Below are 24,073 nucleotides of genomic sequence, written 5' to 3'. Positions count from 1 at the left end.
AAGGTAGGCTCACGCTACACAGATTTTGGCTGGATTTTGCTGTCGCAGACAGATTTCCAAGGTCTGCGACAAAACCCCCGGATCGCTGCCAAATCGGTGCTTGTTGTGGTTGCTGTTACTCCTCAAACATGAGCATGTCAGTGACGAGATCTGAGCCTGTCTCCAGCAGTCACAAACGCTGCGATATTTTCAAACCTGTTTGATATTATCCCACGTGATCTTGTCGTGTGAGCAATGAAACATGGTAAACTGCTCTAATGATATCATGCACCTTAATGTACATGAATGCAAGGCGACAATTTGATCATAATTGTTTTATACTAATAATCTAACAAGAAATATATTTTTAAAATGAAAATAAGTGGTCTTTTCTCTATACTTAACATTATGGTATATTTTATTCACCATCATTTTATTCTTTCTTTCTTTCTTTGTCTAATCTTTTTTTCTGTACATATGACTTGGGCAGCGACAGCACATGAACGCATGAATGGCTCTCTAATGTCTCAGGTGAATTCATGTGAGAAAATGTTTTCTTTGTTGGTCGGGGTTGCTAAAGATCTTGTAGGTTGTGCACCTTATCGTCATTGTGTTGTGTAGTATGAGCACTGCTAAGACAAGAAGACTACAGACGACAAGAAAACTTGTTGTGTAGTGTGAGCACCATGGTGATTCATGTAGTCTCATAGTTCTGTAGTGTGAGCTTGCCTTTAGTGAAGATGCAACTAGATAGTAGATTACAGTATCATCTACAAAAATATGCATTTTAACTGTAGGCAAGTTCTTCCTAATATTATTTATAAAAACAGAAAATAGAACAGGTTTTTCTGTAAGGGTATATTTATTGTTTGAAAGAAGAAAGAAAATCATAAGCATTTCAAAAGACATGAGAAACCTTTCATGAATGAGTGAACTATTTCTTTACAAGTCACTTTTTAATTTGTTTCTTCCTATGCCCACCGGGAGCACTTTCTTTCCAACTCCTATGTAAACTAAAACCGAGTTGCACTAACCCTCATTTCTGACCTCCTCACACCATCCACATCCTCTATATTTCTTTCTCTCTGTCCTTTTCTGTCTGTTTCTCTGGAGGGAAATTTTGCCAGAGGGATGAGGTTAAGATGAGAGTTGGCACTAGAGGGTGAAAGGGCAGGTGCAGAATTAGATGGTAAACTCTAGATATGGGTTAAGGTTGCCCCCTTTTTGAACCCAGCCTGCCCTTGCCCCCACCCCTTGGGTGCAGATCAGAGCTTAGGCTATGTTACCGACTCTGTGATAAAACTCTGAAAGAGGGCAAAGATCTGAGAAACAGAGAAAGAGATGGACAGAAAGAAATTATGCCTCTCTGACCTCAAACACACCTTTAGACTAGGCCCTCTTTGAATGCATGATACGTAACCAGTGCAGAGACCCATTCAGCCTAACTTATGAAACTCAAACTGTGGTAGCATAAAGTAATGGATAGAACCATTTGAGAGACTTTCAAAGTGATTTCACAGTAACCTTAGTCGCATTTACGGTTGCTTAGACATAAACTTTAGGTATAAGTATGCATGGGACTGTTATCTTTATAACACTGAAAAGATATAGAGATTTGAGCGCTGGCTAGTGTAATTCAAACCCCTCACTGCTTGATTGCTCACATCGATTTTCTAGTTGAGGCCTATATACGTTATTTAGTGTATACTTAGGAATATCTTTCCGAAACTACTTTATAGGCACTAGAATAGCTATTTGTACTGTCCTGCTAGAAAAAGGTGTTAAATACTTCAGCTTTAGTTTAGTTGTACCGAGTTGCTGCTAAACAGATTGGTCCTACTCACCCTCCATTAGGCAGCTGTGAGGTACGCTATTTACATAGTGTAGCCTACATAGGTAAGAGGGTGAAATAGGTGAAGGAGTCCTATACATTCAACAGCCTTTGAGTAACTAAAACCTGAGCCGTGGCCATGGGCACGTTGATCCTCCCTGGGAGTAACTGGAAACACAGGAATGATAGCAGAGTAGAGGAAGCAAAGACAGGGATGAGAGGAGGAGAGTGTGAAGGAAATGAAAGGGGCTATTGGAGTAACCATAGCCTGGGACCTTGTTGACATTTTGATGGTGAACGACAACATAGGGGCCTAGAGGAGAACAAGGATGTAAGAAGGCAAATGTATAGGGAAAATCTAAGTGCGTCACTCTTTACAGACAATGAGAAATTTAAGAAGATAAGTGGATGGAGTGACCAGACTCTTTAGCATTCATCATGGTGGATGTCGATGCTAAAGATGTCAAGATAGAAGGATTCATAGACAATATAGACAAGTCTTGTTCCCATTTAAGCATTTACTGCAGTTTTAATGAATTTAAGGGTATTGTGGCATCTACACTGAGACTGATTACTTGAGGTGAAGGACCTGGGATAATTAATAATGCTCACTTCAAACAGGCAGCACATATTTATTTTTGCATATCCAACTCAAACATTTTTTTTTTTTTTTGTAAAATTAACAGGACTGAAAAATGAATTAAATCAGACTTAAATGCATTTCAGTCTGAGCGATCAAATTTCAAGAACTTTTTATCGTCACTCAGGACACAACATGCATGTAACTGACATCATACACAATGTGCAGTAGTGTCTACAGCCAGTGGTATAGCGGGCGGGCATGCACTGCGGCCACGTGTTGGGGGGGCCCCATGATAACCCCCTGTGCTGGGTTGCGACGATAATCAAGTATTAACAATAACCAGAGATATTGTCAAAAGCATAAAATATTGGCAATATTAAGAAGATATGGCATTTCCAATTAATGCAGGTCTATTACATTCATCTAGTCTATTATTATTATTAGGTTACTTATTAATTATTACTATTAGGTTACCTTTATTATTATATTAATATTATAATAAATTTGCCCTGTAATAATTTTATAGCGCATCACTGCATAACTGACGTGCTGAGGATAATAAAAGATTAGGCTATTAGCTCCTCTTTGAAAATGTTTTACTTTTTTTTAGGTCTATTATACAATGAATTATAGACCTATAATTAAAATTATTAACAGTCTATAATATTTCCTAACACTGCAGTCATCAATGAAAATTAAGAGCAGCTTACTTGAAGCACCAACTTTAAAAAACAACCTGTTTAACACGAAATACTATTCTTCCCATATGTTTCAATAAATGTTTGGGGCACAAGAGAAATAATTAAATAAAATTGAGTTATATACCGTTATCAACACATTATGTTCGTCTCTCTATGTTTGTTAATGCAGCGTCAGATGCCTGCCTTTTACTTTTACTTTCTGTAGTAAGGTAGTAAGGGACTTAACTGGCATAACTCTTGCGCAAAGTTTGCGCATTGCCACTGTCTACAGCTATGTCCAAATGTATTTCAGTTCACTCTTTTCCATAATAAATCAAGGCTTTTGTCTGGAGGGACAACTGACAACATTGACCTGGGCCCACTGAGGCCAAATTATTGAGTCTCACTCATAAAAATCTTATCATGGACCCTGTAGTGAACTACGTGAAATACGCTTTATAGTGAAGAGGTGAACAATTTTGGACACTAACGTATGCAGAAAATACAGTAATGACTCTTGTTGTGTTGTCTCTTATTTTGTCTTGTGTAACTTTCAGTTGTTGGAAAAGAAAACAATGCTCTTAGTCTCATGCAACCACCTACATCATTACTATAGCAACCCATGTAGGTATTCTAGTTATTGCCTACACTGTCTGAAAAAACAGATCCGATTTCAACTGATGCAAAATGACAGTCAGTCCTAAAGACTGGAAAACACAGATTCCATTTGTGTGGAATGTGAACAAAGCCTAAGATTCTGTATCTCTGCTGTGCCTTTCAAATAGGCATTTACCCCAGGTTCATCCAGGGTGACTGCCACTGTACTGAAGTTGCTTTGGATAAAAAGCCAAATTGCTGACAAGTAAATAATGAATGAATTTCCTTGGGTCCCAGAAGGTATTGTTATGTTAAGTTGTAGATATTTAAATATTGAGCTAATGGTGATTGTGATTGTGCATGTTATCTACAGTACCTGAAAACAGATCATGTTGTTTTTTGAGACCATCAACAAATGCAGTATCTACAGTAGACTCACTGTATGGCTCTACTATGAAAACTGCACGGTGGCGACTGTCCAGTCCCATCTTCGAGACTGATCTAAGCACTGTTTGAGGAATCCAAGGCAGCTATGTTATCACAGCGAACACCCATTCGCCTTCATTTAAGGAGCTTAGCCACACTAAATGAGACCCTTGAGTGAGACTGTTCTTTCTCTCAGACAGAGTGGCACTTTGTATAGAGGGGGCAGTATTCCCATGGTGAAGGCAGGGAGCCACAGGCACCTACCCAGGCTCAGGCTCTGCTTTGTGGGGAGACTTTTCTGGACAGGCTGGGGAAATTACTTTGATTGGCTGTGTCGGTTACTGTAGCCCTCTAAAGCTAAAAGACTTTTTTGTGGAGATTTTATTTAATTGTCCCTGCCGATCTCCTCTTATCTTTCCCACAATCCTTCAGCAAGACGGGAAAGAAGGGAGGGTAAAAGGGGTGGTGGTGAGAACTTTCTCACAGTTTAAAAACTCAGTGTGCTTTACAAACACACAAACAGGTACACAAATACACAACCATGTCTTCTCACAAATGCACAACTCTATGGTCACATTTTTGGTGCACTGATATTAATTTCGTCTTTAAAATGATTTAGAGGAGATGTCTCACTTAAACATTTGACTGTGATTGACATTTTTGTTGAAAACGACATGTCAACATGCCAGGTTTTGCAAGCATAGGCTATATTAAGTAGAAGTGTGCTTTACGTGGGCTTTCGTAGCCCATTAGCTCTATTCCAAATCCTTGTGAGTAGACTTGCAAGTCCAGTGCCTTGCAGCTGCCTTCTAAGGCAAGAAACCTCACCTGAATTAGAACAATTGGAACAAATTTACATTGGCAGCATCTCACACACATTGCGGTCTAATGTAAAAGTATGATAAACTTGTACCACAAATTGATTCCAATAGTGTTAGCATATTGCTAAGCTAACTCATTCCTGTAGCACTCTATAGCAGTCATTCTTGACTCTGGTCCTGAGGACCCAACACTGCACATTTTGTATTATTATTTTTAATCAATAGTATTGTTTTTATTAGTATTATTTACAGTTTGGCAAAACAAGTTACTTTAAAAGCAAGCAAAATATTGCTGCCTACAGTGTAATAGTCTTTGTGAGTATGCCTATGATTATTCAAAATGATTTCTATGTAGGCCATTCACTAGGTTTTAGAACAGAGCTATTGTATATTCTTTCTGCTTGCTTTCTTCAGTCTTTCTAACTAAAATCCACTCAGCATTTTGTTTTAACATAAATGGGTCACTAGGTGTAGCAGCGAAAATAGCATGGGATAAACTCACATGGTTCTGTCCTCACTGCTGTCCACTCTTTTCAGGTACCACACTTTGGTAGCACGCTATGGCCGCCTAGCCCCACTTGCAGAAGTGGATTTGCGCCCTCTCTGCCATGTCCAAGTGGAGGTGCATTTCGGGGACCAGACAGAGCCCCTAGCGCTCAGATTGGATCAGACAGTGGGAGACCTAAAGAAGCAGTTGAGAACCGTGGTCCAGCTTCCTCCAAACAAGATACGTGTGTACTATATCGACCGTCAGCTTGGCTACGCATTAGAGCCTCAGGAGATGAAATATGGAGCTCGAGCACTTCATTCCTACAGTATACGAGATGGAGATGAGATCTTGGTGGTGCCTAAGACACAATGACAGAAAAGAGAGTAACAGCTTGGCACTGTTTGGAAAAAATTAATTGGTTGAGATGTTTCCAGAGTTATTGGAATACCATCTTCCAATAAAGGCAATGTGAATGCTGTCAAGTGCATAAGTCACCATGCCTTATATTTACAACAGAGAAAAACTGTCAATCTGGTTTCCCAGCATCTTCAATCCTATTTAAAAATTGCCCCAAAAAACGAGACTTTGGATCAGGATTAAAACCCCTTTTTAACTTCCACTGCTCTGTGGATGTATGTTTGCTTAAAAATGTGTGGACTTAATTTTTATTGATGTGTGTGAGACAGCTTCTCAGGAATTACCCACAACTCCATACATGCCTCTACTCTAAAGAGTATTTTAAAATTTTTTAAAGGTGCGTACAGAATATTTGTACGGAGCCCCGCACATGACACGCAAGAAAAAAATTAAATTGTGCGCACGATTTACTAAAACGTTTTAGCCTACTATTTAGCCTACTATTTTTGTCCTGCATGTCATGTCCGGGGCTCTGTATATTTGCCCTCTTGCGGTTAAGGTGTAATTAATTGGGGGGGTTACATTGTTTTGGTAATTATGTGAGTTGAGGCTTTGTGTCAGCTCCTCAGCATAGATGAATATGATGTTTGAGGCACAGGCACTAATTTTATAAGAGTGAATGTCATTAAGAATGTAAATCTCACCCCCTTCTAAAAGTAAGACATAATGTAAAAAGTAAATAAAAACAAAAAAGACAAATATACATCAATAACATCTTTTGTTGGAGGAAACTGTCTTCCAACAGTTGTTTTGACTAATTGTAAACAATAGTTTTTTATTTAAATCATGTTACAAAAGTTAGGCAACACTGATATTGGACATAATGATTGTTAATTGATAATAATGATATCTATTCATGTACCTTCCACAGCATCATACACAAGTTGTAACAATCAGACTTTCTTCTCTTTATTTACAGATGTGATCAAAATTTTGACCCAACAGCTCAAATTATAAATCATTATTATAAGATAACCGTTGTGAGACAGTGTAAGGCAAGGCATACTTGCTCAATTTTTTTTTTTTTAAACAAAGTATCTTCCATACTGCAACTTTAAGAATCTTGATAACACAATACCAAGATTTTTATACTCAGTATATGAACATACAGTATAGTCTTGTACAGAAATAACATAGTCACTGCACCTAATTTACTTGTGTTCCTGCAATGAGGTAGGTGTCCCCAGACATACTATACATGCTTTTCTCTCAAGACACTGCTCTACATTTCCTAAGAAACACTTAACAATGGATAGACATCTTGGCTAGACCTGAAAAATGCCAAAATTACTGAATACAAGTTAAATATCTGTAGATGCATATTGTGAGTGGTTAGAGAAGGGGAGACAGAAACTTTTGGCTACCTGTGTTCTTAACATAGAGTTAGGGCCATTAGATGGGTAGGTGGTCTGGCATGGGGGGAGGGGGGTATATAGAAAGTGTAACACCAGCTGTAACACCAGCCACTTCTTTTCTGCTTGAATTACAACAGGGTCACCTACAAGCCTGAAGCCCTCTAAGGTTTACACACTTTACATTCATAAACTTGCCTCCCCCTATTATGACCACAAACTGACTGCAATCCTCTATTCATCTGATAATCAGGCATGTTTTCAGCAAGACCTGTGCAACCTCTCTCATTGGTGGAAAGATTCTTTGGAGTATGTAGATGCCAGACTCTTATTGATGTGCAAAGAAGAGCATATGCTTTTGGGTGCATTTGATTATTATCACTCCCATTTTCCAGACAATGAAAACTAGAGGACCAATAATAATGACAATTCAGTAATATTTAATTTTTAAGGTTTTAATTTTAAAAGTACTATCTGGAATAATAGATATGTAGATATGAGTAGATATGATTTTTTTTTAATTTATTTTTTTATTGGAAATGTCGACCACTTTGATTAATTTCATTTTGACAGGCTTTTATTTTTTAATAATTTAAAAAAAAATCTTGACATTTTAAAGGTTTTAATGGAATTTGAAGATATTTCTGTTATTTGTTGAGCGTGAAACATTAAGGCACAGCCATACACAAATAACCTCATCCTGTCTATTTAATAGCTAATTAAAATTAATTTAAACTATGCCCCCTCAAACTGAATAATAATCAGTTGTAAAGATTTCATAAAGATTGTGGGAGTAGTTTTAATATTTTAACATTCAGTATTTATGGTCTTATTTTTAACCACAGTCAGCACATACCAGTCTATACATTTCAGGAATTGTATTACCAGGGCTTTTCCTTTTCACTCCCATACCATTTCCTAGCAGAATGGCTCTAATGTTAGAATGACTGATATAGTATAGACTCCCTCTCTAGTTACCAAGCTGTCTCTATGCAACCCTATCCCAGAGGAAGGTGTTAACATTGAGCTCAGAATCCATTAGGGGCTCAGATTAGCTATATTATCACTATTGATAGTAGAAGAGCCTGCATGATTAATGTTGGTAGATATTTGTTTCAGTGTAACCGCATATGTCACACTGATGATCTGTTATGCTGTTAAGTCCCATCACTGTTTCAGTTTTGTCCTGTCACTGGAAATTGAGCTTAATTGTCATATTTTTGCCCAAATCCTATGATTATACCATATTGTTGCTACATTTAATTAACTTCTCCCTGTGTAATTTTATTCTTCACTGATAATTGGAAATCCTTTTTAATGCTTACTAATGTCCTCATTTGGATAATAATTCTGCACTATGCCAATGTCTCACTAGATAGAAATACATGTTTGCTTTCGTTCTCATATACAAACCAGAGTCTGTATGCTTGGGCACCCCTTTTCTCCCGTCTTTCAGCAGTACCTGTGTCTCTACAAGTTTCTCATTGCTCATATTTTGTTCTCATTGTGTTCTGGTTGTGGTGATGACACTTGATCCTCTCTGTTCTGCTCCCAAAGGACATCTGGCCTTTAACGGCAGAATGTTATTAACAGAGCAGGTGCTGACATATTTACTTATTGCTGGGTCTGTATAATGGTGTTTTACAGAGCGTAAAGAGGACCATTGGCTTGTGCCATTGATAATAATTCAGTATTAATGATTATGTGAATATTGACATGGAATATTGTTGTAAAAGGTGTGTCATTTGTGTTACAATGAATAATGATATTTTACCATTATGTGAAGTTCTGCAGAATGCCATACTGAAAAATGTTAAGAATAAACAGAAGCCAAGGCTTTGCATGAAATTCATTGAGTCTTAATGTCCCCCAAGCTGCTAAAGTAATGAAGTTTCCCTTTTTAATGACATTTCTTTTATTGTTAGTGGACTTAACATTACATGTTTCATCTGACATGAGCAGAGATGTGTTAATGTTAATTAAGTTCATCTTTTTTTATACACATTTGAATTCATCTCTTCTGACTGGCACCTCAGACGGTAGTGCGTTTGTTTTCTTTTTTCTAAAATGTTAATTAAGTTAACAACAGTACACAGAGATCCCCATGTTATGTCCTGGCTCAGCTGGTCCAGCTGTTGAACATGCAAAACTGGTAGAGCTCAAAGGGTTAGTTCACCCAAAAATGAAAATGAAAACGAGAATACCTTTTGTGCGCCAAAAAAACTTTTCTTTTCAAACTCCAAAAAACTAGACTTTTCAACAATATCTAGTGATGGCCAATTTCAAAACACTGCTTCAAATTTTTTGTTTCGAATCAGTGGTTCGGATGAGCCAACGGATTTCATTAAAAATATCTTAATTTGTGTTCCAAACATGAACGAAGGTCTTACGAGTGTAGAACAACATGAGGGTGAGTAATAAAAGACATAATTTTCATTTTTGGGTGAACTAACCCTTTAATGACCAGTATACCCTGGTGAATTTAAGGTGATGGTAGTTTTTCTAAATAAGGTGGTGTGTTGAGGACAAATTGTATGACCTTCTGTCATGTTTATTTCACCAGGAATTACTTCACCATGTTTATTTCACACCTGTTGCCTTTTTTGTTGTTTGCTGTGCTTTCTTGTATATGCTCCTCTTTTGTTGTTGTTGTTGTTGTTGTGAATTTACTCAACTTACACTAGGGACAAGCCGCTGCGGAGACCTTACCAAGAGCCTAGGCAAATGCTAGCATCCAACTGGAGTCTATCCAGCCCGACAGCCACAAGCTAGCCTGCCACCTGGATCACCACAGTGGTTTGGCTGATAAAAAGCATCATGCCTAATTGGTTTCACCACGTTTGTAAGTGCTGGCCCATTCCTGTCACGCCTACAGGTGAAAGCTACACGTGTCAAATCTGGCATCGCTGTCACACTCTCAGACTCACCCACAGCTCTGTCCAACCAAGGCTTAAAACTTCCATCTCCTTAGCGGCCTTACTATTGGGCAGCATAGCCTCCCAGAGTGGAGCTGTAGCCAGAGTTCACTGGTGGATCGGCAACACAGAGAGTTGTGCCAATCTCAGGGAAGAGGAACAAGGGGTTACCAGGGCATGAAAGCAGGGGTGGGCTACAAAGGCAAGGTCACACTGGGAGCTGCTGAGGGATTTGGTGTGTTTTGGATAGGTGGGGGTTTAAGAAAGTTTTTTTATCGCCTTACTCTGTAGCTAGAGCAAAAAGAACTGGCTGGGCAACTAGTAGTCTGATCTACCCTGTGCACCATAAAGCAAGGAAGGCTGAAGGAAGCTCATTGTGTGGCCAGGAGGGGGAGATGTTTTCTGAGAAGGTTTGAGTTACCTTAAGGGGGCTTGACATTGTTGAGGAAAGAAAATGAGGGCAAAGCAACTGCTTGGCAATGGATGCATCAAGGGGGTTTGGATGAAAATTAAGATATTGGATGACCCAGCCAGGTTCTTGTCCAGGACCTTTTCCAGTATACAGGGTCAAGCCTGGTGGACCTACCAGCAAGCAACTGCAGCATTAGTGCTCTCATCTATGCTTGAGTTCTTTCCCACGGAAGCTGTTCGATGACTCCAAAGGTCCTTGTTGTACCCGTTGACATTATGGTAATTCAGTCAGCCTGATTCCAATCTGCCAGGTTTGTTTGGCAGGTGGTTGATGGGGCTGACAGTTTGCGATTACATTTTATCAGACACTTGACTCCAATGCCCAGACAGTGGAGTTAATGCTTATCACCAAGCACATAGCCATCTCTTGTTCTTAGTGGGACTGAAACTTTGTAAAGATTTGGTTGTAAAGATGCAGGATTATCTCAGCTGAGTTGACCTATTCCACAACCACAATGTTTCTGTTTGTAGGTCAACATGAAGTAGAATGAGGGACGAATAAAAAAAAAAAGAAAGACAGAATGATAAACTCTATTAGTAAGCTAATTACAACTGCAGAAGGAGATGATGGTGAGAAGATAAGGATTGCTGTCTCCTCCTTGTCCTTACTCACTCTTTCTTCTGTATCTGGTCATTCCAGCACAAGATGATTCGACTGTTCAACAGTCAGTCTGGGACCACATTGCACTCTTTGTCAAATTCTCTGTCCTTGTTATGCACTGGTTTGGTTAAGAGTATGGTCTGCATTTACACAACAAAGCAACAAGGTGTAAAAGAACCCTCCGCTGGGACCCCCACATTGGTCACAGGGAATCTGGGGTCTGCGTCCGTCCAGTCGGCTTTCACACATCCTGCCCCCCTCTAGTATCTAGTTACGTCCACTGTCCTCCTAGAAACAATGCTGAGTCTGACTCAGATCTTGCTCCCATCTCCTTCCCAGACCCTATCACCGTGGATGCACCAATGATTTCCCCCCTTTTTGTCATTATCTTACCACTGCATCTATGGAAATGAGCCCCATTTGGAGACCAATCCAGGGTTGAGTGAGCTGTTGCAAATGAGGCTGTCCTTAATTGGTGCAGGGAGGCCATTAAGACAGGAGGGGGAGCACTGATTCGCTCACTCACGCACACACATAGAGTGTCCAAGCTGATTCATGTTAATGTGGTAACCCAAGCTCTTCTCCCTTTTTTCAATCAAATAAAGCAATGTTTTTCTGCCGTGTTTTCTTTTGTAAATAAATGCCCCTAGGGTGGGCTGAAGAGCCCCAAAAGAGATGCAGTGGACTGTGCACTAGCTATAGAGAGGGCTGCTATCTAGGGAATTGGAGTTAGATCCAAAGGCCTGACATTTTCTTCAGAAATCCTCTTTGTGCTTACAGCTCTAGTTTCAATATTTCCCTTCAGTTACTAACCAAACGCCACCTTTCACTGGTCCTCAGCTCTACCTCCTTCTCTCATCCACTCTCTCTTCACCATTCTGCTCTTGTTCTTTTTTTATTCTTTCCCTCTTTCAAAAGTCTCAACCCCACTCTCCATCCCCACCCCTCTCTCTTTTCCTCTGACTCTCCTATCCTCCCCCTTCCCCAAAAAACTGATCTCAGATTAACTTTAACACTATCCCTGGTGCAAAAGGTAGCGCCTGCCTCTGATGCGTCTCCCTTCAGTAGATCCGTACAGGGAACCCACTCTCTCACTCCTCCTCTGTCCTCTCATTCTGGGATCACTTTCTCCAGACTTTTGCTCTTTGAAATCAAGCGTACCCTGAAGCACGGATTGGGCCGTGTTTGCCATTCTTGTCGTTGGCGGTTGTCCTGTGGAATTGGACCAGCACAGTGCTCTGTGTGAGTGGAGGATTTAGGAGGGTTTTTCTGGGCTGTCTCCCCCTCCCTTTTCTGCATCCAAGAGCAGAGCCCCTCCGTTCTTGAGACTGTGTTGATGGTACCCACTTGGATGTGACTTAGAGGCTGATGCACAGGTGACGTGCTGAACTTCCGTCCTATGAAGGCAGGTGAGTGCTGATTTCTGAGTTGTGGTTCTTGAACTGGAACTGTTTTGTTCTTGTTTTGTTTTCTTATGACAAATTTGCTGTCTTTCACTCCTTGTCAGTTTCTCACAAGTGATGTTCAGGTGCTCTCTGCCTCTTTTACACCTCTCTTCTCTCTCTTTGTTTTGAAAACACACTTTGTGTGTGAAAATGTAAATGATAGGTTTTACCTGCCAATCGGTAACTAAGAAATTTTGATAACATCTATCATTGCTATTAATGCCAGTCGTCAGACAAGGCAGCTTGTTTGAGATCGGTTTCTGATAGGTTAGCCAAATGAACCCTGCCAGTCTATGTAATGTGATGTGGAGAGCAATGGATTTGCCTTTTGGCATCTCACACAGTATCTCATGGTTCACTTGGGAATCCCATCAAATGCCAGTTTTGTCTGTGCTTTGGTTTCATGACGGAAGATGTTATACAGGACATTGTCTAAATACATAGGCTCACTACAGGAGACTGGATTTCAGTTATGTTGGAAGGTGGCTATTTTTTTCTCATTTGGCAGTAGGAAGAAATGGTACACTTCCTTTTTTGTAAGACTGTGACTTAAGTATTCATTCCTAACGCAAGCAGCTTGAATTAAAATTTTAGGTTGTTTCCATGGAAGTTTTGAAATGCTTTATTTTATAAATTATTCCTGATTTTGTAAATGAAAAAGTATTTTTTAAAATAGTATTTTTCCATATTATTAGTTAGTCTTTTTGCATTATTAGATTTATTTCATTCTTTTATTTTATATACTGATTTTTTTAAATAAATTATTAAAAAAATGAAGTAAATATCTTTACTGTATGATAGTATTCTGCGACAGCTCAATGGTAAATTTAGTTTTCTACCTCTGGATATTTTTTTTACTAAGGCAAAGGTATATCCACATGTAACCATCTGATTCATGTTTTAAGATTCCAATATTGTGTGAAATATGACAAATTATTTAAATTTATATTAGATGCCATGTCTTGGTTAATGGAGCTGTAATGACATTGTTTTAATTTATTCATTTATAAATCTGACTACATCATTCTGGATTTGTGAAACTGGGAAGAACTTGAGCATACATAATTAACTATAGGGGGAAAAATAAATTGCATTGACGTGCCTACTACAATCAATTTATATAATATATATTTTCATTTTATACACTTGAAATATAAGTTAAATACTAATTATTTAATTAGACACTAGACCTTTAGCAGCATTTTGCTTTTGTATTTACATTAGTATTAGGTTTATTTTGAGGCAAGATGCAAGTTTAACACGCTTAAGGCTGAAAAAGAAAATTTGGATATATCAATTTAAATTAGTGTTGTTTACTATTGATTACAATCTGTTCTGTCATTGCACTTTCTAAAATACATTTGGTGCTACTATTCAAAATATAGGTCTACCTAAAATAAGAAATCTGGGGTGACAAAGTAGTTCCAGTTAACAGTTTTAACGTCAGAATCATTTCAGGTTGTTATCATTTCCGTTCCGTACCTGATACTAGGATTTGAAAAGATGTCCATTTATTTTGGCACACTAAGGCTGGAGAATCTAAAGGGAATGAAACCCAAACTTCAGCCCCTCAGGGTTGCCGTAAAGACCCTGGCAACTCAAGCCTGCTAAATTAAACCCATTAGCCTCACTGTTCACAGTCCTTTCTCTGATGCCAACAAGTCATAGCACATAAACACTTTGTAATAGACCCTTCAGATGATGGAGAGGAGCAAGGCAAGTTCTCCCAGCCGCAGGCTTACTGGCACTGTGGAGGCCTGGAACTGCATCACCATAGTCCACTCAAACGATAGTGCTGGAGAATGTGATCCCAACACATTGTTCTTCATCACATAATAGAACCTTTTCAACTCAGGGCGAACAGGCCCACCATGGAGAGGGAGAAAGGGGGAGACTTGCCCCCATGGGAGACCTGGGAGACTGCTCTTTAAACCAGGGCAGATTGGAGACAAATGCATCTTGGCCTAGTTGTTAATTTCTTTAAATAGGCTTATTTTCGTGCTAATATTTTTCTTTTTATAAAATAGTCAAATATTTTAATCTTAAAATAAATGATGTTTGGAAGGCTGGTGGCACTAAAGCATTGCTGATAAATATTTTAAGTCACATTTTTCATATTTTTTTATCTTGAATTTTATTATTAGGTGTCTTGTTGTATTTATATGTGTGCACTTGAATCTTTATTTACCAAGTAAAATTCCTCTGTGTGTGCAAGCACACTTGGCAATAAAGCTCTTTCTGATTCTCTGTTTCCCAGGTGTTTAGGATGGTCAGAACAGGCACTTTACTCTCTCTGCTCCAGCTTTTCAGCACCCTTGCTCCCAGAGGAGGTAAGTGATGTCCACAACTGTGTATAAACCCTCTTCTGCCTGCCTCTACAGCCCCTCGTAAACATTAGATGTAACAGTGATTGATAGACAAAAAGAGCCAAGGCATTAAAAAAAGATCTAATCAATTAAATAAAGATGTGATAAAAAAGAACCCAAGAACCCAAACCTTTTCAGAGTCTTTGTAAATTACTTCTCTACATCTTATGACCTACATCACCTATGCAAAAAGAGTCAAAGACACATCATTGAAATTACATAGTTTAAATCCATTCTTCACAATATATCCAGACACCCAGACAGGGCCAGTTGATCAATGCTTTTTGCTTTGGAGACAATATCTTTCTCAGCATTTCCTTTTATCTGTGCTTAGCATTTTCTCAGGATACCCTCTACCCCTTTGGACCAGCCCACAGGGATTTAGAAACCCCTAAGATGGATGATGGCAGCTCTCCAGAGATTCCACTACTAATTCCATTCATATTCTTCAATGTGCCCTATAGGTCCCTTTATGTAAGTGTCCAAAATATGAACAAGAACTGTGAGATAAATCAACAAAAATCTGCAACATCATAGGTGTTCAGTTCAGTAGTGAATTGGGAGCTTGGTGAAAATATTCTTGGTGTTCTTGGTGATCTATTCATCCATCTACTACCATCTTCTTTTCCCCAACAGGTCAACAACAATGGAGTGATCTCCTTCAACATTCAGGTGAGTCAATTCACTCCAGAGGCTTTCCCCCTCAGTGACAGCCGTTCCTTCATTGCCCCTCTATGGGCTGACGTACATAATGGTATCCGTGGAGATGTGTACTACCGTGAGAGCTCAGACCCAGAGATCCTGGAGAGGGCCACTCAGGATGTCAGAAAGTATTTCAAGAGTATGGCATCCTTCACTGCCACCTGGATCTTTATTGCTACCTGGAATCAGGTCACCTTTTACGGAGGTAGCCAGACAACACCGGTGAGGCAAAAAGAGATATATTCATTTTGCCACTGTTTTATTTGCATGACCAATATCAGCTGCGCTACTGAGCAGTATGTACTGTTTGATCACCACATGAACCACAAAAGAGAGTAATAATTCTTTTTTCTTTCCAGGTAAATACATTTCAGGCAGTTTTGATCTCAGATGGCCAAGCTTATTTTGCAATGTTTAACTATGGAGAGATCAGCTGGAGCACAGGCACAGCTAGTGGAGGAGACCCTCTTACAGGCTTGGGAGGAACCACAGCACAGGTAATCTTGAAAATTGCATCTGTGATATAACAGCTGTACAGAGGTTACTGTATATTATGGACTACTTCATCACTTTCTTCTGGTTCTTTGCATTAGGTAGTTCCCTGGGAAATGTTTTCACCCTCTGCAAACTCACAACATAATCTCTTTGATCTCATGATTCTCTGCTATGTTTGCTCTCTCTAGGCAGGTTTCAATGGTGGAGATGTCAGCCATTTCTTTAACCTTCCCGGATCACGTTCGAATGAAGTGGTCAACATTGAACAGACCACTAATGTTAACGTGCCTGGACGGTGGTTCTTCCGCATTGATGCCGACCAGATAGACCCAGCAAATGGCTGCAGCTACATTGGTATAACAAAATGCATATAGTAGAGAGTTAGATTATATTTTTACATTTAATTAATATTTTGTTCATAGGATATCTTTATGAAATGTGTTCTCTTTGTTTATTTTGTACGTACACTTTTAATTCAACATGTTATCGTGCCATACCCAATCTCTCTTCCTCTCTCTGCATTTCTGCAATATTTATTTTTCCAGGACGGTTTTACCGGCGTGGGGAGGTTTTCTGGCTATCAGACCAATGCACTCAACGATGTAGGTGTCTTGATCTGGATAATGAGGTCATCTGCCAGGAAACTCCATGTGGTCAATTAGAGACCTGTGAACAAGTGGAGGGGGCTTACTACTGCCAGCCTACCCGCACCAGCACCTGTGTGGTGTTTGGAGACCCCCATTACCACACTTTTGATGGATTTCTGTATCACTTCCAGGTGAAGTATAGGGTTAAAATGAGCCAGTTTCTATGAAAATGGCAAGTAATAGTTATGGACCTTATTTAAGGGAGCACTATTGGCAGTCCTGGCTTACTTTGTGCCCTAGAAAATGACCTAAGGGAGAAAAGTCTAATAGTATATACTCACTTTTTTAGCACACAAAGGGACCAAAGTTCAAATCCTGACCTAATACCTAATAACCAAGCAACTTATTTAATTTTATTATCCAAGTATTCAAAGTGCACTTGGCCCATTAAATGTGTATAATGCTTCTGGAAATGGTAAAGTATGACATTTTCTAAACCAAGAAACATATTAAAAATATTAAAAATATGAGGATCATCATATTTCACAGATTGATTTTATAAGATATCTGTTATCAGTGGGTTATGCTGAAAGAAAAAGCTGTTTAAGTTTTTCATATATTTATCATTTAGTTTATTTTTGTTTATTTGTTTTTTGCTTTGTAAAGAACTGTAGGATGAAACTATGTGATCTCCTTGGTCTCTCATCCAGGGTACTTGCTCATACCTGTTGGCTCGTCCATGCTGGGAAATGCCTGGTTTGCCTTTCTTCAGTGTGGAGGCCAAGAATGAAAACCGTGGTGTGACCACTGTGTCCTGGCTACGGGACGTGACAGTAGAGGTGTACAACCACCGTGTCACACTACCCAAAGGGACTCTGGGAACTGTGCAGGTTGGCTCTCTTCATGTTTCAGTCCTTTAAATTTGAAGCTACTCCTCCTACTAAACTGCCCAACTGTACAATCAGTATGAATAGCAGCTTAGTAGATTAAATTGTTGTTGCGGGACACAGGCGATATAACCTTTCTCAATGTCTTTTACTTTGTGTTTCTGTTGTTACAGGTGGATGGCCTGATAAAGACTCTCCCTGTTCAACTTCAACTAGGCGCAGTCAAGGTATACCAATCTGGTGTTGCTGTCGCTTTGGAAACAGACTTTGGTCTCTTGGTGACCTATGACGGATTGCACTACGCCTCCATCTCCCTCCCCAGCTCTTATTTCAACAACACTTGCGGCCTATGTGGTAACTACAACGATGACCCCGCCGATGACCCCGTGTTGCCAGATGGCTCTCTGGCAGAGAGCGTAGTGGAACTGGGTGGTAGCTGGCGAGCCGAGGACACAGATTTTCGTTGTACAGATGGCTGTGCCCAGAACTGTAGCTTGTGTGAACCGGCAGCTGAAGCATTCTATTTTCGCTCAGACTACTGTGGGCTGATCAATAAAACTGATGGGCCATTCAGAGACTGTAGGGCTGTGGTAGACCCTACAGCATTTGTGTACAGCTGTGTTTATGATATGTGCAGCAATCGCGATAACATCACAACCTTGTGCCAGGCTATACAGGCATATGCACTTGCATGCCAGGCCCTGGGAGTCACTATACGACCCTGGAGATCACGCTCTTTCTGTGGTGAGTGAGATCAGATGTGATCTTAAGGTTAATTCAACATCTTTTAGAGAGATTAAATCAAGTATACATTATTCAATCCTATTCTCATTTTCTATCATGAATATGTCCTTTCTATGCTCTCTTTTTCACTGACCTTCCATTTTTCCATTTGCTACTGGCTCTTAGCGTTGACATGCCCTGAGAACAGCCACTACCAAGTCTGCACGAGCGCATGTCCTGCCTCCTGTTCCGACCTGACATCTCACCTCTACTGCACCCATCCATGCACTGAGGGCTGTCAGTGTGACCAGGGCTATGTGCTGAGTGGTAGTCGCTGTGTCCGCCGGTCTGAGTGTGGATGTGAACGTGATGGCCTGTACTATGCCCTAAATGAAACCTTCTGGGCAGGGGAAGGGGGTGAGGTAGGTGCAGAATGCACCCAGCGTTGTGTGTGTGGCCCAGCAGGTGAAGTAACATGCTTCAATGACTCTTGTGGTGAAGGCGAGGTGTGTGCAGCAGAAGTTGGGTTGTTGGGGTGTTACCCTCGTCGTGAAGCAGTCTGTTCCCTGTCCCAGTCTCAAATACTGGCCACGTTTGATGGGTCCACAATGCCGTTCCCTGATGAGAGCTCATTCTACCTGGTGAAGACTTTGGGACGCTTGCCTGCAAATGTTACTTCAGTGGAGGTGAAGATTGGCAGAAAACTGGTGAATAAGGGCCCAACATGGCTACGGCCAGTGGTCGTTAGGGTGGGACATTTGGAAGCACAGATTGGTGGCTCGGATTTCGACTTGATCAAGGTTTGTGGTGTCTTGCATAGCTTCTAATCTGCAGGTCTCTGAAACTGAAACTGATGCTGTTAAAAAAAGACAGACTAACTATAGCAATATCATTATTTAAATAGTAGCTTTGATTGTTCCTCAATATATTCTCACATATTGCTGAGACCAAGTTATCTGACTGTACGAAATGTTGACTGATGATGTCATATCTCTCTCTGCCCAGGTCAATGGTGAACCATCGATTCTTCCTTATGTCCACCCAGTGGAGCCTCTAATGATATACCGGTCCTCTGGTAATACCACAGTGATTGAGTGGAGTGGTTTGGTCCGCACCCGATATTCACGTCAAGGCCTGCTAAACATCACTCTTTCTACTCTCTTTTACAACACCACCTGTGGTCTCTGTGGTTTCTTCAATGGAGATCCAATTGACGACCTCCGTCTACCTAGCGGAAGACAGGCCGATACAGCTGACCAGTTTATTGAAGGCTGGAGAGCCATTGCAGATGATCTGACATGCAATGGCGATTGTGAGGACTTGTATCGTATGTGTACAGATTTAAGGCTGTACCAGAGCCCGTGGCTGTGTGGAAACATCAATGACCTGGTAAACAGCTCATTCCTGGCTTGCCACACAGCTGTTAATCCCTCTCCTTTCTTCAGGAACTGCCTCTACAACATGTGTGTACGGGAGGGAAACCGTTCTGCCCTGTGTAACTCCCTCCAGGCATATGCTTCAGCTTGCCAGGATGCTCAGATCAACCTGGGAGCCTGGAGGAGTGCTACCAATTGCCGTAAGAGTGTTGAATGTTTCTCTCTTTTACCATTTTCAACACCTTTTATCATAGTTACATAATTTCCTTTTTCTTTCTTTCATTAGCTCTACCCTGCCCAGAAAACAGTCATTTCGATGAGTGTACATCTGCATGCCCTCTCACTTGCTCTAACCTGGATGATCCTGAGGAGCCGTGCCCTCTACCCTGCTCCGAAGGATGCCAGTGTGAGGAGGGCTTTGCCCTCCGTGATGGCATCTGTGTGGCACGTAGTGACTGCGGCTGCTTTTACCTGGGTCGCCAGCTGGCCACCAATGAGACATTCTGGACTGACTGGGAGTGCCAGGAGCGCTGCTACTGTAATGGCACAGACAACAGTGTCTACTGCACCTTCTCACCCTGTCACCCAGAGGAGTACTGCCAGGAGAATGAAGGCATATTTTTCTGCCAACCGAGGACTGAGGCCATGTGTGTTGTTGCTGGATATGGCCACTTTTTACCATTTGGAGGTGTACCATTTGACCTCCAGAGCAGCTGTACTCTTCGTCTGGCCACTACTGAGTGTGGAGAAGGAGAAGAGAATGGGTTTGGTGGACTAGACAGTGCAGAGACCGTTCTGGGAGGACTGCCCATGTTCCAGTTTTCAGTTCGGAATGAAGAGAGAGACACAAGCCAGACTATATGGGTGCGGGGATTTGTTTTGGAGGTCTATGGATATGAAATTGAGGTGTCACGAAGCTTCAAACACACAGTAACGGTAAGATTATCCTGGAAAATGTGTTGAGATTATGAATAATGTGTATCTTTTGAATTTGTTCTCTTTTGTTTAAACAGGGCCATGTCCAAGAACAGTAATTTGCGTAAAACTTATATGAATTTGAGTGACACAGATAGCATGTTCGTATTTGTTTCGCAATGTGTATAGATGTGATCCAAAGCTGATTTGAATCAGTATAGAATTCACCTGCAATAGGACAGACAGCTACTGATACTTTTTGGCCATTTACTTGAGTGTCAGACATTTCATAATCACAAGAATTCATCTGTAATTCTAGAACACGACCTTTTGAAGTTCAAACTCCTCATTTTTATGACACAAAGTTATTTTAATCAACCAGACAGAAGAGCTAAACCAGGAGTAATTTTTTTTCAGGTGAGGGGTGTAATATTTCAGTCAGCATCTGTTAGCATACTGGAGCAGATACAGAGGGAAACTGATAACTGAGTGACGTCTGGAATGAGTTCACAACTTGTCTGGGAGATCTGAGGAACTTTAGATCAAATAAAGATGGAGGGGAGAAGAAAACCAAGTTAGAGAAGGAGAGACAGATTGAATCATCAAGAAACTGGCTTTTGAACTCATGTTAAGTATAAATAGAAGATGAACAAGAGATGGATAAAAGCTAGGAGATGAGACAGTAAGGGATGAATCATGTACCAAAAGGGTTGATGACTATTAATGAAACAAATGTGAAAATATTTTTATCTCTTTTAGGTGAATAAAGAGCGCCTTTATCTGCCTATAAAACTCGGCCCAGGGAAAGTTAACATCTACACCCTTGGTCTGCAGTTACTTGTGGAGACTGACTTTGGTCTGAAGGTGGAGTACAAACCAAAATACATATCGCAAACCACTTTTTGCTTGTAAAACACAGACAGAAAAAATGCAAAACCTCTCCTTTTATGTTATCCACTTTATAAGTTGGTTAATAATATCTCTACAGGTGGCTTTTGACTGGAATACTCTACTGCTCCTCACTCTTCCTCGCAGTCTCTTTAATGCCACCTGTGGGCTCTGCCAAGGAATGCCCATTTCTGGTCCCACTCTAAGTGTCAGCGAATGGGGCATGGCATGGGCAGACCGTGACACCTTCTGCCAAGTGGGTTGTGGGGACTCCTGCCCCCGCTGTGGATTGGTTGAGAGGGGCCTGGCTGCTGAGGTCCCCGCCCAAGTAACGGATGCTGTTGGTAACATTGACATGGATAACGGTAACCCAGGAAACCGTTTTCACCTTGCTGAAGGGTTGTATGTTTATGTCGAGCCTGAGGCGGTGAGATTATGTGGACTTATTATAGACCGTGGAGGTGTGTTTGCACGGTGTCACAGCAAAGTGGCACCAGCCTACTTCTATCAAAGTTGTCTTCAGGATACGTGTGTGGATCAAGGTGCGAGAGAGACCATCTGTAATTGGCTACAGATTTATGCCAGTACCTGTCAGATACAAGGAGTGTCTGTCATTGGCTGGAGAAGTTCCACACCCTGCGGTAAGAAATATGTCTAAGTAAATTGCTAAGGCAAGCATCACAATTATTATTGCTCATATTTGAGGTTAGGGGTTTATTCTACAGTAAATTGTGAGGCTTATCAAGGTGAAGGGTGCTGTTACTTTTCTAAACTGTCAGACTTTCACCTGATAGATGATAATTCTTTAAAATAAAGAAAACAGACTTAATTTTAAGGACAGACTAGAGCCATTTCTAGAGACTAGAATACCATAGAGATATGGGGGTGGGCTTTTTGACTTGGACCAGTAAGCATTCACTTAACCAGCCAAAATGTACTAGCAACTGTAAGGAAATATTTAGAAAATCACTCAGAATGCCTTAGCAACCACATACCACATTCTAGGCAAGAACCATGCATATTTTCTTCAGGAAAAAAATATTTTTTTTGTAACATTTATGAGGCTGCTATTAAACTATTGAGTCATTTTTATGCATTTAGATGCAAATATTGTTTGCACTTCTAGGGCTAACATGAAAATACTATTCTGAAACCCCTTAATTCCTGGTGTTACGCTGGCTAACCACAAACCATGGATTAATTTACATATGTTCTGTTTTGCCAACATAGAAACTAGAGGACATTTTATCACAATCAAAGCCCCGTGAATGTCACACATTTATATAAGCCTTTTACAGTGAAATACAATACATCTTCCCCTTTACTTCTTAAGAAACTCACCCGTCCATTGAACTCTTCTTGTTTTGCCCTCTCTGTGTGTGTGCCCAGTGCTGTCGTGCCCTGTGAACAGCCACTATTCCAGCTGTGTGATGGTGTGCCAGCCGCAATGTGCCCCTGCACGTGGACAGAGAGACTGTAACCAGTACTGTGTTGAAGGCTGCCAGTGTGACCAGGGCTATGTGCTCAATGGCAAGAGCTGTATTCTCAGTCAGAACTGTGGATGCTACACGGACGGTAAATACTATGAGGTGAGACAGCATGTCACAAAATTGGACAAAGCCAATATCCATCATGAAGCTGTATGACTGTGCAGAACAAATCAATTTGGATGAGGGTGGAAATGAGGCTGTATAACAAACATCCCTTAAAATTATTGCTACACTGCAAGATTTGTATATATTTTATATATATTTTTATTAGGGCTGTCAATAGATTCAATTTTTTAATCGCAGAGAAGCGAAATTGGGTTAAAGGGTTAGAATAGAAACTGAGTCTCGTCGGATTCTTTTCCACTGGCTGTAGACGTGAAGACAACACCTTCCATGATTCCGCGAAATCAAGGCGTCATCAAGCTACGCCTTTGTTTTGAATAAGCAACCTCTAGAGGCGAAAACTACATAGTGTGCCTTTAAGACAGCTCAAACATGCATTTTAATCTGAGACTAGACTTAAGCCTTGTCTGTGAAGCCGGACATCAGTGTGATAAACTCCCAACTTCTAACCTCATTTATATATTCTTAATTAGTTACTCTATCCAGTCAATTTTACCTGAGAATCTCATTTACATAAGACATCAAAACCTGTTTTTGTGAATATATTTTGTGTAGTTACATTGGCACATTTTTTCATGTGTTCAAAATATTGTTTAATTGTTTTTTTTATTCTTATATTATCTTTTCTTATATTAAGAAATAACAATAATAATAATAATAATAATATGGAATTTTAATATTAATTGATCTTTCTGCATATACACTGTTATTCACTGGATTTTAAGATACTGAATTTAGTACACTCAACACCTTAGCAACCACACACTATAACCAAGCACTGTTGAGTCAACTTTTGTATGGGTAACCACTACTCGCATGTTTTTCAGAAATGTGAAAAAACAAAAACAAACAAACAAACAAACAAAAAACTAGCATTGCTCTTTTGCTTTTTGTTAGATACACATCCAACAAA

The 24,073-nt window shown here is 40.2% G+C and overlaps 1 protein-coding gene across 3 annotated transcripts in view; it reads left to right on the top strand.

Annotated features, from left to right (window-relative positions):
• Positions 1-24,073, top strand: part of LOC125267966 (tubulin-specific chaperone cofactor E-like protein) — a 47,175-nt gene that overhangs the window by 12,468 nt on the left and 10,634 nt on the right. The window contains exons 3-16 of one of the 3 annotated variants that reach the window (XM_048190074.1): positions 14,866-14,938; positions 15,309-15,448; positions 15,611-15,898; positions 16,036-16,173; positions 16,360-16,525; positions 16,717-16,949; positions 17,469-17,648; positions 17,819-18,389; positions 18,555-19,168; positions 19,374-19,944; positions 20,031-20,680; positions 21,419-21,523; positions 21,648-22,188; positions 22,937-23,136. In XM_048190074.1, coding sequence (XP_048046031.1) covers positions 14,875-14,938; positions 15,309-15,448; positions 15,611-15,898; positions 16,036-16,173; positions 16,360-16,525; positions 16,717-16,949; positions 17,469-17,648; positions 17,819-18,389; positions 18,555-19,168; positions 19,374-19,944; positions 20,031-20,680; positions 21,419-21,523; positions 21,648-22,188; positions 22,937-23,136 — 4,461 coding nt within the window. In that variant the 5' untranslated portion in view covers positions 14,866-14,874. Of the gene's footprint in view, positions 1-5,454; positions 9,025-14,865; positions 14,939-15,308; positions 15,449-15,610; positions 15,899-16,035; positions 16,174-16,359; positions 16,526-16,716; positions 16,950-17,468; positions 17,649-17,818; positions 18,390-18,554; positions 19,169-19,373; positions 19,945-20,030; positions 20,681-21,418; positions 21,524-21,647; positions 22,189-22,936; positions 23,137-24,073 lie in introns of those variants that run through there. The other 2 variants (XM_048190076.1, XM_048190075.1) reach the window with 2 other exon arrangements.

This window comes from Megalobrama amblycephala, linkage group LG4 (genome assembly GCF_018812025.1).
Source record: "Megalobrama amblycephala isolate DHTTF-2021 linkage group LG4, ASM1881202v1, whole genome shotgun sequence".
In the NCBI taxonomy this organism is placed as follows: Eukaryota; Metazoa; Chordata; class Actinopteri; order Cypriniformes; family Xenocyprididae; genus Megalobrama; species Megalobrama amblycephala.
Note: the sequence above shows the minus strand (reverse complement) of the source record. Positions and strands in the feature narration are given on the sequence as shown.